At 39.9% G+C, this 13182-nt stretch overlaps 1 protein-coding gene across 9 annotated transcripts in view; it reads left to right on the top strand.

The window, feature by feature from the left end:
* NCOA2 (nuclear receptor coactivator 2) overlaps positions 1-13182 on the top strand; it is a 187879-nt gene that overhangs the window by 143443 nt on the left and 31254 nt on the right. For all 9 annotated transcript variants that reach the window (XM_026841596.1, XM_026841600.1, XM_026841599.1 and 6 more), the window contains 3 exons: positions 223-370; positions 2517-3786; positions 12898-13108. In XM_026841596.1, coding sequence (XP_026697397.1) covers positions 223-370; positions 2517-3786; positions 12898-13108 — 1629 coding nt within the window. The remainder of the gene's footprint in view (positions 1-222; positions 371-2516; positions 3787-12897; positions 13109-13182) is intronic.

Here is a 13182-nt window from a genome sequence, read left to right as displayed (position 1 = left end):
TTTTCTTTTGATCACCCTACAGTATGTAAGACCCTTTATTTTATATGCATCCTATCTATTTATTTTCAAAATCTTTCTTCTGCGTTATTTTTTGTTTGTTTGTTTTAAATTAACGCAGTGTCTGTGCTATCAGTGCTGATGGATTCAGAACATGAGATGTTGAGCAGCTAAGATACCTGTATTATGGTTTCTCTTTAATTCTGTTATTTTGCTTTCTTGCAGTGCTGAGGCAGGGACTAGCGTTCAGTCCTGTTTATCGGTTTTCCTTGTCTGATGGCACTATCGTTTCTGCCCAAACAAAGAGCAAGCTCATCCGTTCTCAGACAACTAGTGAACCTCAGCTTGTAATCTCCTTGCATATGCTTCACAGGTAATCCTGACCAGTTTATTACATCCACACTCTGCAGAGAGACAGGGAAAGTACAAAGTTGCCAAAGCTTATAGATTGTTTAAGGCTGATAGTTGTTCAGTTGACATAGAACTGATGGCATGAAAACTAAGTTTTTGAAATCAACTCTTAGGGCAGGAAAAGAGTGTAAGATTATGTCAGTACTTAAAAATGGCATGATGGATTTTCACATCAAGATGTTTCATTAAACGTAAAACATTTCCCTTAATCTCATGTTCTTAATTTTGGTGTTTTAATTTACTGTATTTTGCATAGTAGACACAAGAAGCTTTCCAAATGTAATTAAATGTAGAAAACTTTGAAGGATTAAATTCCCATAGTTCACAGTCAGTCATATGTTAGGCCTGGGTCTTCTTTAATGAACATGTTATGATTATTAGAACTGCATTTTAGACAAGCAGCATATTTTAACTCCTTGTCTCTCTTCATTCCTTGTCTTTTATGGTGCTTGGAGTAGTGTCTTTCACATGTCAATCCTGATAAATGCCACCACTATTAGTTGTTTTTTTTTTTAAAAAGTCACAAGTAATAATATGTTGAAGTCAAGGATAAGTAATCACTGACCTCAGAACTTCAGCATAAAATTTGAATTAAGTCATTGCATGTCCTGGTATATTTGTGTCAGGTTTTGTTTGCTGATTATAATTACAGTGGTATTCCCCTGCATCCACAGTATCACTTTTTTGAGAGGAAGAAAACAGCTTTAAATGTAATTAAAACTGAAAATATTTTATAGAGATTGGAAATTGACCTGACCAAAAGCTGTCTGAAATTTGTTTTCTTTGGATTGCTGAATATACTTGGTATTTCATGAAGTGCTAAATTTTAAATTTAAAAAAAACACCATCATGTTAAAAATGGTACTTGCAAATATTCATGCTTTTTTTAGCAGAACACTGGTACTATTGTATTTGTAATAAGGTTTTAAAAATCCACCTCTCATTTTATAGTTTATGTTGTTCACCTTTGCTTTTATACCTAAGGTAACAGAGTAACAAGCTTCAGTACTCTGTGTGCTTCAGTTCTATCACTTCTCATGGGTGAGCAAAATGTAAAAGTTTATCTACACTTATCCCATGCATATATGAATGGTTTTCATCAAAAATACATATTAAAAATATTCCATTAGTATTTGTGTTTGTCAGTCCGGAGTTGACTTGATTTTTTTTTTTTTCTTCCTAATCTACTTGACTCTGTCTCTTTTATAGCTTTTAGCATTTGGAAATATGTCTGATTTAAGTTTTAAAAGTAAAAAGTATATTGCATCCTCCCATAAACTAATTAAAATTTAGTGAGGAAAAGAGAAGTGACCTTCGGGTGCTCTCCAAGAGTTTTTTCTCTGTGTGTCTCTCTCTTCTGCTTCCTCCATCCTACAGCCTACATATCTAAAATACGAGTTTCAGCTTCTGTGTGGGGTTTGTTGTTTTTTTGGTTTTTTTTTTTCTTACTTCTCCTCTTTTCCTAAACACCCATGCAGGACTGGATTTCTAACAGACTGTTCCCATTCTGAAGCAGTATCCAGTAGTTCTGTTGGCTCACATACTGTTTTGGAGCGGTATCGAAATAATCTGGCAGTGTAGAAATGCAAGTTTTCAACTTTCCTTTCACTATGAACTTGGTGGGCAAATAGCCCACTCCAGCCTTGTGGTGGGGCTAAGTCGTAGAAATTCAAAACTCCAGCAGATGTCCACAGCTGTTGTAGAACATGTATTTGTTTGGGTCATATGTTTCAGATGAGATTTCTGTCAGTTCTAGAAGTTAGCTCTTGCTGAATTAATTGTAGAGAAGAGACATACGTTAAAGGGAGAGAGTCTGAAATTGTAATCTATCTGCATTTCTAATGACTGTCATTTAAATGAGGTATAATTCTGTTTTTCCTCTCTGCTACTGATTTGTTAATGAGGTACTGAAAAACCATACTGTTAACATGCAGCCATGTTGAGAGTTGCATATCACTTTTGTCAAATTGTCAATTTGTTTTTAATTGTAGGTTTCTTCTGTTATTTTAAAGCAAGGTTTGAGGTTTTGCTTCTTTTACTGTAATGTAATTGCAAGTTGGCCACTGTCATTTAGCTAATGGGTTGTTTTTCTTCCCTTTGCCACATAGAGAGCAGAATGTCTGTGGAATGAATCAGGATATGACTGGACAAGGAATGGGGAAGATATTGAACCCAATTAGCTCCAGCAGCCCTGCCCATCAGGCCATGTGCAGTGGGAACCCAGGTCAGGATATGACCATCAGTAGCAATATAAATTTTGCCATAAATGGCCCAAAGGAACAAATGGGCATGCCAGCAGGCAGGTTTGGTGGTTCAGGGGGAATGAACCATGTGTCAAGCATACAAGCATCCACTCCTCAGGGTAGTAACTATGCACTAAAAATGAATAGCCCCTCACAAAGCAGCCCCGGCATGAACCCAGGGCAGCCAAACTCTATGCTTTCCCCAAGGCATCGTGTGAGCCCTGGAGTGGCAGGAAGCCCTCGCATCCCACCCAGTCAGTTCTCCCCTGCAGGAAGCTTACATTCACCCGTGGGAGTCTGCAGCAGCACAGGAAATAGCCATAACTACACCAACAGTTCCCTGAACGCACTTCAGGCCCTCAGCGAGGGCCATGGTGTTTCTCTAGGATCATCGTTGGCTTCACCTGACCTAAAAATGGGAAATCTACAAAATTCCCCTGTGAATATGAATCCTCCCCAGTTAAGCAAGATGGGAAGCCTGGACTCTAAAGACTGCTTTGGACTATATGGGGAGCAATCAGAAGGTACAACTGGACAAGCAGAGAATAACTGCCATTCAGGAGAACAGAAAGATAATAGCGATAGCAACATGCCACCGGTTGTCAGTGGTGAGAGACCTGATGGACAGAATAAACTGCACGATGGAAAAAGCCAGACAAAGCTCTTACAATTGCTGACCACCAAATCGGATCAGATGGAGCCTTCGCCTTTGTCCAGTACCATGGGAGACGTTAGCAAGGACTCCACGGGAGGGTTGCCTGGGTCTGGTTCGGCACACGGAACCTCGCTCAAGGAGAAGCATAAAATTTTGCACAGACTATTGCAGGACAGTAGTTCTCCTGTAGATTTGGCCAAGCTCACAGCAGAGGCCACAGGCAAAGAACTGAACCAGGAGTCCAGTAGCACAGCTCCTGGTTCAGAGGTGACTGTTAAACAGGAGCCAGCGAGTCCTAAGAAGAATAATAATGCACTACTTCGCTACTTGCTAGATAAAGATGATACTAAAGATATTGGTTTACCAGACATACCCCCAAAACTGGAGCGGTTGGACAGTAAGACAGACCCTTCCGGTAGCACAAAGTTGATAGCTATGAGGACAGAAAAAGAAGAGATAAGCTTTGAGCCTAATGAACAGGTAAGCAAATCTTTGCATTACGTGTGAATGAGGTGTTCTAGGCCTGCATTACTGCATCTGACTCCCTCTAAGAGTAATTTCTTGACACTTCAAGAGGCTGTTACCTGTCTTTTGATATCCAGTCTTCACTCAATTTTCCAGTTGGTGCTACTAAGTTGTGATCATCTCTCTGTCTAAAAGAACAGACTCTGCCTGGGAGGGGATAGGTAAATCAGGGACTGAATGCTGGGGAGCTTTTCCCAGATGGTATTCAGATAAAGAGAAAATACTTGTAACAGTTAATGCTCACATTGACAGCTTTTCCCATAGGCTGTTGTTGAACTGCTGTGGGCTAGATGGGCTCTTGACCTAGCCCAGCGTAGCAACTACACTTCTCCCATGTAAAGCAGGTTCATGCTTAAGGACAGGAGTTGCTTGAAAAGACTGATGCCAACTTTGCATTACTGGTCTTTGTGCTATATTTGATCTGCAGATTAAAATTAAGGCAAATAGACTTCCCTTGCTTCTGTGCCAGTTAGGGGGGTTGTGTTGTTGTTGGGTTTGGGTTTTTTTAATTTAATTTTTTTTTATATATTCAGCCCCAAGTTCCCATGGATGATTAATTGTTCAGTGCAAAGATCACGTCTCCCTGTGCAAGGTTATCTGCATTGAATTTTGCATTCAGAATTTCTTTGCGTTCTGTGCAAGATTGCTTGTTGCTCTGCTGCCCAACATACTAATAAACTGTATGTTGTTAGGACCTATGCTGAAAAGTGTTATTTCACTGGCTTTCATGCAGAATCCACTTTCAAAAAGAACGAGGTTCACATCACCCAAAATGCTCCAGTTTTCAGAGCTTTACAAGAAAAAGGAACGCAGCAAAAGCAATTTGCTACTTCAATATTACTGCTTATTTTATTTATAAAATGGATAATTGCCATATCAATTTTAGTATAAGGCATTTTCTGGGGAGTTTATAGCTACCTGGAGTTAATGATCCTTAGCTTTGTCCTACGCTATCAACTCTCCCAGCTGGTCATTAGTACCTAGACAGTGCCCTGTGCATGAAGCCTTAGTTTGTAAATCATGATCAAACCATACACTGTGCAAATGTTCATGACTCTCATTCACAGCCATATCCTTCACTTTTTAAATATTGTGTATTTTTAATGTGCAGACTGTTTTTTTGTGACCTTGTTTATTTTTGTGAATCTACTGTGGTTTTATTATTGTGTGTTTTTTTATATATATATATATATATATGTACACACACACACACACATATAATATTTTACATTTTTTATATTGTACTTTGAAGATGAGGAGGGATAGATAAAATTTTCTTAGCCCTAAGTCACACCACTGGATGGGATTTTTTTAACTTTTCCCTTTTGGCAGTCTCTAACCAGTAGACAGTTCTTTCAACAGTGGTTATAACCACAAAACGTAGAGGCCAAATGTGCTACTACAGCATGGACACAGCATTGTTAAAATCTCAGTTATCCAGACATCTTCTAAGGTTACTTCACCTCCTCTGTTTCAACAGAATTTGACAGCTATTGCCATTATGTAGGAGCAGTTGTGGTTTTTCAATCCTTCCCATGCTTTGGGATGAAACTGAGCCAAATTACACTAATTTCTAGAGGGATTTATCCTCAAGCCTGGATGCTAGTTTAGTTCTGAATACAGCTGCTATTTTGTAGTGCCTGTAGAGGGAGGGCTTAGATTCTCTGTGAGAATTTGTGATTTATTAGGCTAGAAAAACAGATATCAAGAAATACACAGCTAAACTGGCAAGAATAAACTACTGTAGATATATTTAATAGATTTCAATTCCTAGTTCAGATCCTACATATTGAAGTCAATACTTGATTGAAGGCAGAGGTACTTCAGTCCTCAGTATTTGATACTGGACAAGAATATAGAACTTGGAAATCATCAAAAAAAATGGGCCCATGGAAGTAGATCAAAATCAACAGCCTTTGGATGTTTTACTCCCCAAGAATTACATTTCTAAAAGAATTAAAATTTCCTCTTTCGTGATCTCTGTGGAGTAGACAAGAAACAGCTTAGCTTGTGAACCCATTCACAAAGAGCCTGTTTATCCCCTCTGGAAGTTAGCTGTCTAGTCCAAGGTAGTTCTACGAGCTCCTTTTATCATTGATGGAAAAATGGGAAAATACTCCAGGATTTTTTCTGTCTTATTCTATTGCGTGTCTCAAACAGGGAAGGTGGAAGGTAAGCTGCTCTCTAGTGATGTTCCCATTGACTAGTGATAGCCTAGATGGCTAGTTGAAACTAGCTGCCTTACTTTTCCATGACTAAAGACAGGCAAGTTCATCTCACCCTAAATGTAAACATGTATTTAAAAGACTAACTTTAAAGAAAGAGACTTCAGTGTCTACAAGCATTGCCAGCCTAAAGCATTTGAAAGTCAGGTCCCCAGTATTATGAACGTTGTAAAGTGAACAGTCTATTCATTTTTTATTTTTAGGTTTTCTGTTTCTGAGGTATGGGGAGGAACTTGAGAGGGTTGGAGTATGGACTATGGATGTATTGCCTTTTCTTAAGATTTGAAGACGGAAATTGTCTCCCAAGAGAGGGGGAACCAGAGGTACAGGAAGGTCTAGGAGTTGTGGCTGTTCAGAAAACCACGAAGCAGTGCAAGAGTTGTGATAAAATGCTAAGGGCTGAAGTGCTCGAGCTTCCTTAGTGCCAAAGTAAGGAGAAGCCAGTCCCACAGCTGTGATGAAAGGCTGCTGGATAATGACAGAAAGGCTTTTGTTGCTCCCATTGGTTGTAAATAGAGTTTTAAAACCTACTTAAAATGCAGTGAAACCTGGAGCTGAATAAACAGGAGAAGTCCAACGTGGAGTAGGAGAGGAAATAGCAGGGAATATAAAATAATGTAAGCGTTTATCTAGCTGAAGGCCAGGCCTTTAAACAAATAACCACTTTACCCCAATTATAAAATCACTGAAAATATTTAGCATCAAAAACTCTTCAGCTTTGGAAGACGGTCTCCCACAGGAAGTGCTCATTGCCTAAATTTAGATCAAAGCTGGAACTATTTAGTACAAGACTAGAACACAGATTCTTGTGCTAAATTCTTCCATCCTCCTGCATCCTTCCCCCCCCCCCTTCTTCCTCCTGTATGTAAAAATTAGCTGTGTGCTTGTGTTACCTATTTTGCAGGTTTATTTAAAACTTCTCCTCCCTGAGGAATGTTGTATTTTTAAGTAATTAGTCACTGGAGAGTGCAGTTTCTCTGGAAACTGCAGTGGAGCAGCAGTGGGATGGCCTCTTCAAGGGGGGATCGGGGTGTTGGGAGGTAGCAGAGCCATTACGTTTTCTCCTTTTACTTTTGGTGTGACTTTCTGGGCAGGAAATGCTTTGAAGTGCACCACTGTACTAAAAATAGCAGTCTTCTAGGTAGTGTGTTTAAACATATACTTCTGCAGAGAGCAGCAACTGACAGGAAGCCTTTCTCAAATGGCAGAGAATATTTCCAGCGCCACCGTACCTTTTTCCCTTCCTTGGTGGGATGATGGTTATCAAGCTCTATTAGGCTGATTGCTATTCCAGTTAAGGCAGCTGTGGGGGAGAGGATGAAAGAGAGACCTGCTAGGGAGGCTCAGCAGAGCTTTTCCTACAGTACCAGCAGTAGTAGGGCTGTTGCTATCAGGCACCACGAGTGCTGATATAATTTTCCACTATTAAAAAGGGAAGGCAGTGGAAACACAAGTCTTGATTTGCTACATGTTTGTTTTATAGGGCATCCCTCAGCAGTAAGCCTATGTTTCCCTGCTGGCCCACCAGCTACTATGGAGCTGCCATGGTGGGACTTCATCCCACACACTCCTTCCCTGTGCCCCACTGCTTGTGCTGTGTCTCAAAAAACCGTTCACTGTGCTTCTGGATGCAGCAAGCACATGCTGCTGCTGGTTGGGAGCAGCCTGTGTAGTGGTCAGCAGATGGTCAGATCTGACAAGGACTGGCTAACAGCTTGGGGGAAGGAGAGTGAAAGTGTAGGGTTACGTCAGGGAAGCATCATCCCCTGACAATGTCAGGTATTGCCTCGCTCAAAAAACATTTTGTTTAGCCACATTGTTTTGCACTGCAAAACTCTTCTATAAAATTGGGCATGGATTATTATATTCATGTTACGGATTAAGAAATCAAAATGTAGAAATTTGCAGGAGCTTATTCTCTGAGAAAGCACTTGGCACAGTGTGGAATTAAAATCCTTATCTCTGTAAGTGTACTCTCTTTTTCAGCCGGCAGAGAATACAGACAGCCTGTTTTGTCTGACAGGGACTTTGCAGTGCCACAGCTTCCACCAGTGCTGTTCCAGAAGTCATCTTAAGCATGTCCTAAAACTCGGAAACTGCTCTGGTGTTTCTCATACACTTTATCAACTTTGCTATCATCTTGCTTTATGTGGAAACCAGTATCTTCCCAATACTAAAATATTTTCTTTACACATGCCCCTCATCTTCCAAAAACCTATTTCTTGATGTCCAGAATTAATTAAATTAATGAAGGACATTTCTTTCTTCTTGAAATTCTATCAAAACCTTAGAAAAGAAACTCCATTTGCTGAATGTCTTTCAATTAGTGTTCTGTTTCCAGAAGTTAGTAGTAGATTAGCCTTACAACAGGATCTCTAGCCAATTGTATGTTTACTGCAGTTACCAGGGTCAAAAAGACTATATTGATTCCACTTCTGATTTACTTTTTCCTTCTCTTTATAATACTTTAATTTATGGCCAGTTTAGAGCAGGGATTTGGTTTTATTTACCTTTTATGGTCAAATATTTTGCCCACGCTACAGAGGTAGCTAATGGGCTAACTTGGGGTTTATATAAGGCAGCTATAGTTTCAAGTTGTGCCCCCACCAGAAGGCATCCTGTTGTAAGGAAAAAGTCCCAGGTGTCTCCGTCATACATAGTCCTAAAGGAAATACACATGTATGAAGTTTGGAATATGGGGTCTCAGTGATGGGAAAAGACATCTCAAGAGAATTTAGGATCTTACTGAGTCCTTTACAATCTATGGAAACTAGACTTTGACATGGGAACTTCATGTTGAGGAACTTCATGTTGAGGTGAGTAAACAGAACTTCATGTTGAGGTGCACTGCCTTTCAGTAGAGCTGAAAAAAATCTGTAAGCAATTAACACTTTAATCTGCCTTTCTGCACTTGACAGTGATAAGTACTTCAAAAGTAAGTACTTTTTCAAATGCAAAAATATTTCTAAACACAATTTGTCTTATGTTTTCTGGCACTTAGTGTCCAAGTTCTACAGAGATTGTTGTAATGGCATTGCTTAGAGATAGTGAAAATATGTGCATGAGAACTTTCTTGTGATGCTTAGCACTTTATCAGGCTCTTTTTTTTTTTTTAAAATTCATGACAAATAATTGTTTTACAGGGAGGTTAGGGTGTGCCTTCTATTTACATAAAGTTCAATTTAGACCATTAACAAAATAAATATAGAATATAAATAAAAGAAAAATCCCATTAAACTAACCAAGTAAATATTTTAATGCTAGTTTCTGTGCATATGGTGCCATTTGAGGGTTGGTCTGGAAAGACTTAGGCTAGCATCATAACTTGGTGTTAATTCTAAATCTATCTTGGAGCTTTTGTAGCAGTTGAGAGCCCTCATCCCATCAAAAAATAAAGATGAAATATTTGATATTATGTTAAGGAAAAAAAAAAAAAGGAAGGTTATATATTTGTATTGTGATAATACATCTGTTGTATTTGGCCTTTCTTTGCCACTTCCTGAGGGGAATTAAAAGCATCTTGGGGAGTGCAGTTTTCTGACACATTTGGATCAATATGTTCTTCTCTGGCCTTGTTTTGGGTTGGTTTGTTGAGGGGTTTTTACATCTGATGTTTAAACAAGGAATGGCAGTAGCCAGAATGTTTTTTAAAAAGGGAATAAAAAAAGACACAAAATCCCACACAAAACCAAACAAAAAATACCCTGCATCAATCTAAAACCTCCCTTCACTGTTGTCTCAAATATGTTTAATGAAGGCCATATGCCTTGATTCCCCCAAAGAGTACTGAATCATCCTACTATAATTTACGATACCCTACATCAGTCTCTTACTGGCTCTTGCAGTCTTCTTGTACCAGATCTCCCAGTGTTCAAAATGCAGATGGTATAAACATTGCTCGCGACTGTCTCTCAGAGCACCTTTTTGAATCTGCTTATCACCTGTCCGCACAGTGTTTTAGGTTTCTTGTAAACACATCTGATTCCTCTTGGCCCTACCTTTTCTGTTGGTGTGCTGTATCCACCCAACTGCTTGAAAATGCCTGGAAGGCAGCGAGTCGGTGGGGGTATTTGTCAAGAGCAGGTAGTGTTGGACCAACCTGTTTTCCTTCTGTAAGAGGTTAGCGGGCTTTTTGGCATAAGAGAAGTGTATGCTGTGTGTCTTGATTTGAGTAAGGCTCTTTGTCACTCTTATGCATGGCATTCTCATAAAAAGATTAGAGATGCATGGTCAGGATGAAACTGAGTGGGTAGGAAGCTGTTTGGAAATCCTTACACTCAAAGTAGTTATTTAAGGATTCACTGTCAAAATGGAGGTGCTGCAGGAGCTCATGCGGCATCTAGAGCTTCTCAGTGTTTGAATAGAGTGTATGCTTGGTAGAGCTGTGTGTGTGGCACTTGAATGTCTGCAAATACACTGGAGTACAATTAAAATTCATGACAAATAATTGTTTTACAGGGAGGTTAGGGTGTGCCTTCTATTTACATAAAGTTCAATTTAGACCATTAACAAAATAAATATAGAATATAAATAAAAGAAAAATCCCATTAAACTAACCAAGTAAATATTTTAATGCTAGTTTCTGTGCATATGGTGCCATTTGAGGGTTGGTCTGGAAAGACTTAGGCTAGCATCATAACTTGGTGTTAATTCTAAATCTATCTTGGAGCTTTTGTAGCAGTTGAGAGCCCTCATCCCATCAAAAAATAAAGATGAAATATTTGATATTATGTTAAGGAAAAAAAAAAAAAGGAAGGTTATATATTTGTATTGTGATAATACATCTGTTGTATTTGGCCTTTCTTTGCCACTTCCTGAGGGGAATTAAAAGCATCTTGGGGAGTGCAGTTTTCTGACACATTTGGATCAATATGTTCTTCTCTGGCCTTGTTTTGGGTTGGTTTGTTGAGGGGTTTTTACATCTGATGTTTAAACAAGGAATGGCAGTAGCCAGAATGTTTTTTAAAAAGGGAATAAAAAAAGACACAAAATCCCACACAAAACCAAACAAAAAATACCCTGCATCAATCTAAAACCTCCCTTCACTGTTGTCTCAAATATGTTTAATGAAGGCCATATGCCTTGATTCCCCCAAAGAGTACTGAAACCAGTTCCCTGGGGAAGCTGTGGATTTTCTGTCACTGGATGTCTTTAACAAGAGGCTATATGAACTTCGGTAGGAAATGGCATACACTGATTTTGCCTGAAGGCTTTAAATTTCTTCCAGCCCTCTGATTCTGTGATTTCCTCCCATTTTGCCAGTAACACCAGCCTCCAGATCACCCACATGCTGCCTTTTAACAGAGTAAACTCCTTCCTCTTTTGCACTATATATTCCAATCTGTAAGACTAGGAGGTGGTGTGGAAGGAGTAAAGAGTAATACTGTGTTTATCTGCAGTCAGTCATCCAAAAAAAGGTATGTAGCGATGTAACCTCGAGGCACCTTAGCTCCCTTTGAATAAAAAAGCTTGGCTTCCCAGGAGCAGGTTAGCTGTGGCAGCAGGAGACTAATGTGCAGTGCTTCCTAGCTAGGCTGTGAGAGCCTCAGTAGGTAGGTTAAAGCCATCTCAGGTATTTCTAATCTTGCTCTCAGTAAATAACAAGCTCACGATGTGGCAGTAGAACAAAAAAGAACAGGAAGAATTGTATTTCAGTTGTGTGCATGATAGTGGTGTTATTTCTTGGTTCCCCATCCTTCACGGCTGGCTGCTCACTCTCTGCCTCTCTTCCGTCATTGCACATTTCCTAATGAAGGTGCTGATTTTGAGTAGGTTTTTGTTATAAATGCTGTCATGAAATGTTTCCTGTGGAACTTGGTGGTAACTGAGACTGGACTGCCTGTAGTTACTTAATTACCCAAAAGAGTTTTACCCCATTCAAAGGTTTAGGATTGAAGAATATACTTGTAATAACTTCCAAATTTGAGTCAGAAAGTTTTGCATTCTGAGGGTTCATAGACAGATAAACTGACCAAAAAAAAAAAACCAAACCAAAAAAAACCCAGGTGAAAATCGACATTTTTAAGGAAAACATGCAGGTTGGTATTTAGGTTAGTATAGGATGAACTTAATTTTTTTCCCATCTTTATTTCATGATAAGTTTCTACTGAATTGAATGTAACTAGATTTTTGATTTTTTTTTTTTGATTTTTTTTTTTTATTATTTTTTTCTTACTGGGAAGTTATTGTCCATGATTTGGGAAGTTGTGAGCAAAATCAATTCCTAAGTCTAGTAACTAGCTGACAGGTTTTGATTTATAGAACTTAATTCAAATGTGTATTTCTTGCCAGTTAACTTATATAGTGTTATTCAGTGTTAACGTTTTGAATGTAACAAAGCAAATGCATATGGGGAATTGTTTTAGCCATGAAGCAACTTTTCCATCATATGCTTTTAATCAAGTCATAAAGAGACTAGAAATATGACTGTGCTGAAAGGAATATTGGTTATACCTACATAAACCCCATCTTCATCACTGTTGGATCTCTTCCCCTGCCAAATTATCCGTGCTGTCTGCACTGGTCCCAGAGTGCACAGGGAGAATCTCCCCTTTTCTTGCGGTACAGAACGTGTGAATTTGTATGTCCTGATGCCAGGGTTTTGAAGGGGTGCCAGAGCCATGCCAGGCTCCCCAGATGCAAGGCAGAGGTGTCCTGGGAAGCCTGCACAGTCCCTTTCCAACAGCTTTGTGAGCTTCCTCCACATCAGGTTTCTGGAGGAAGCATCCAGAGCCGGTGCGGGTTGTGACAATTGTGGGCTGCCTGGCTCAGCACGAGCAGGACGCCAGCAGCGGGCGAGCAGCGGCGTGTACTGTGGGTTTGTGTTTTGTTTTTATTGCAGCCAGGCAGTGAACTGGATAACTTGGAGGAGATTCTGGATGACCTGCAGAACAGCCAGTTACCGCAGCTTTTCCCAGATAACCGCCCAGGCGCACCAGCGGGCTCGGTCGACAAGCAAGCCATCATCAATGACCTCATGCAGCTCACCAGTGACAGCAGCCCCGGCGCGGCTGTGGCCACCCAGAAACCAGCAATGAGGATTTCACAGAGCAGTGAGTCCACCTTCCGCGGCCGCGCAGGCCGAGCTTGCGAACCGCCGGCGCGCGGGGTCGTGGCGCGGTGCCGT

Source organism: Athene cunicularia (genome assembly GCF_003259725.1).
Source record: "Athene cunicularia isolate RWA chromosome 2 unlocalized genomic scaffold, athCun1 chr2_part1, whole genome shotgun sequence".
NCBI classification, from domain to species: domain Eukaryota; kingdom Metazoa; phylum Chordata; class Aves; order Strigiformes; family Strigidae; genus Athene; species Athene cunicularia.
The sequence above is the reverse complement of the archived record's forward strand: the minus strand, read 5'-3'. Positions and strand labels throughout refer to the sequence as shown.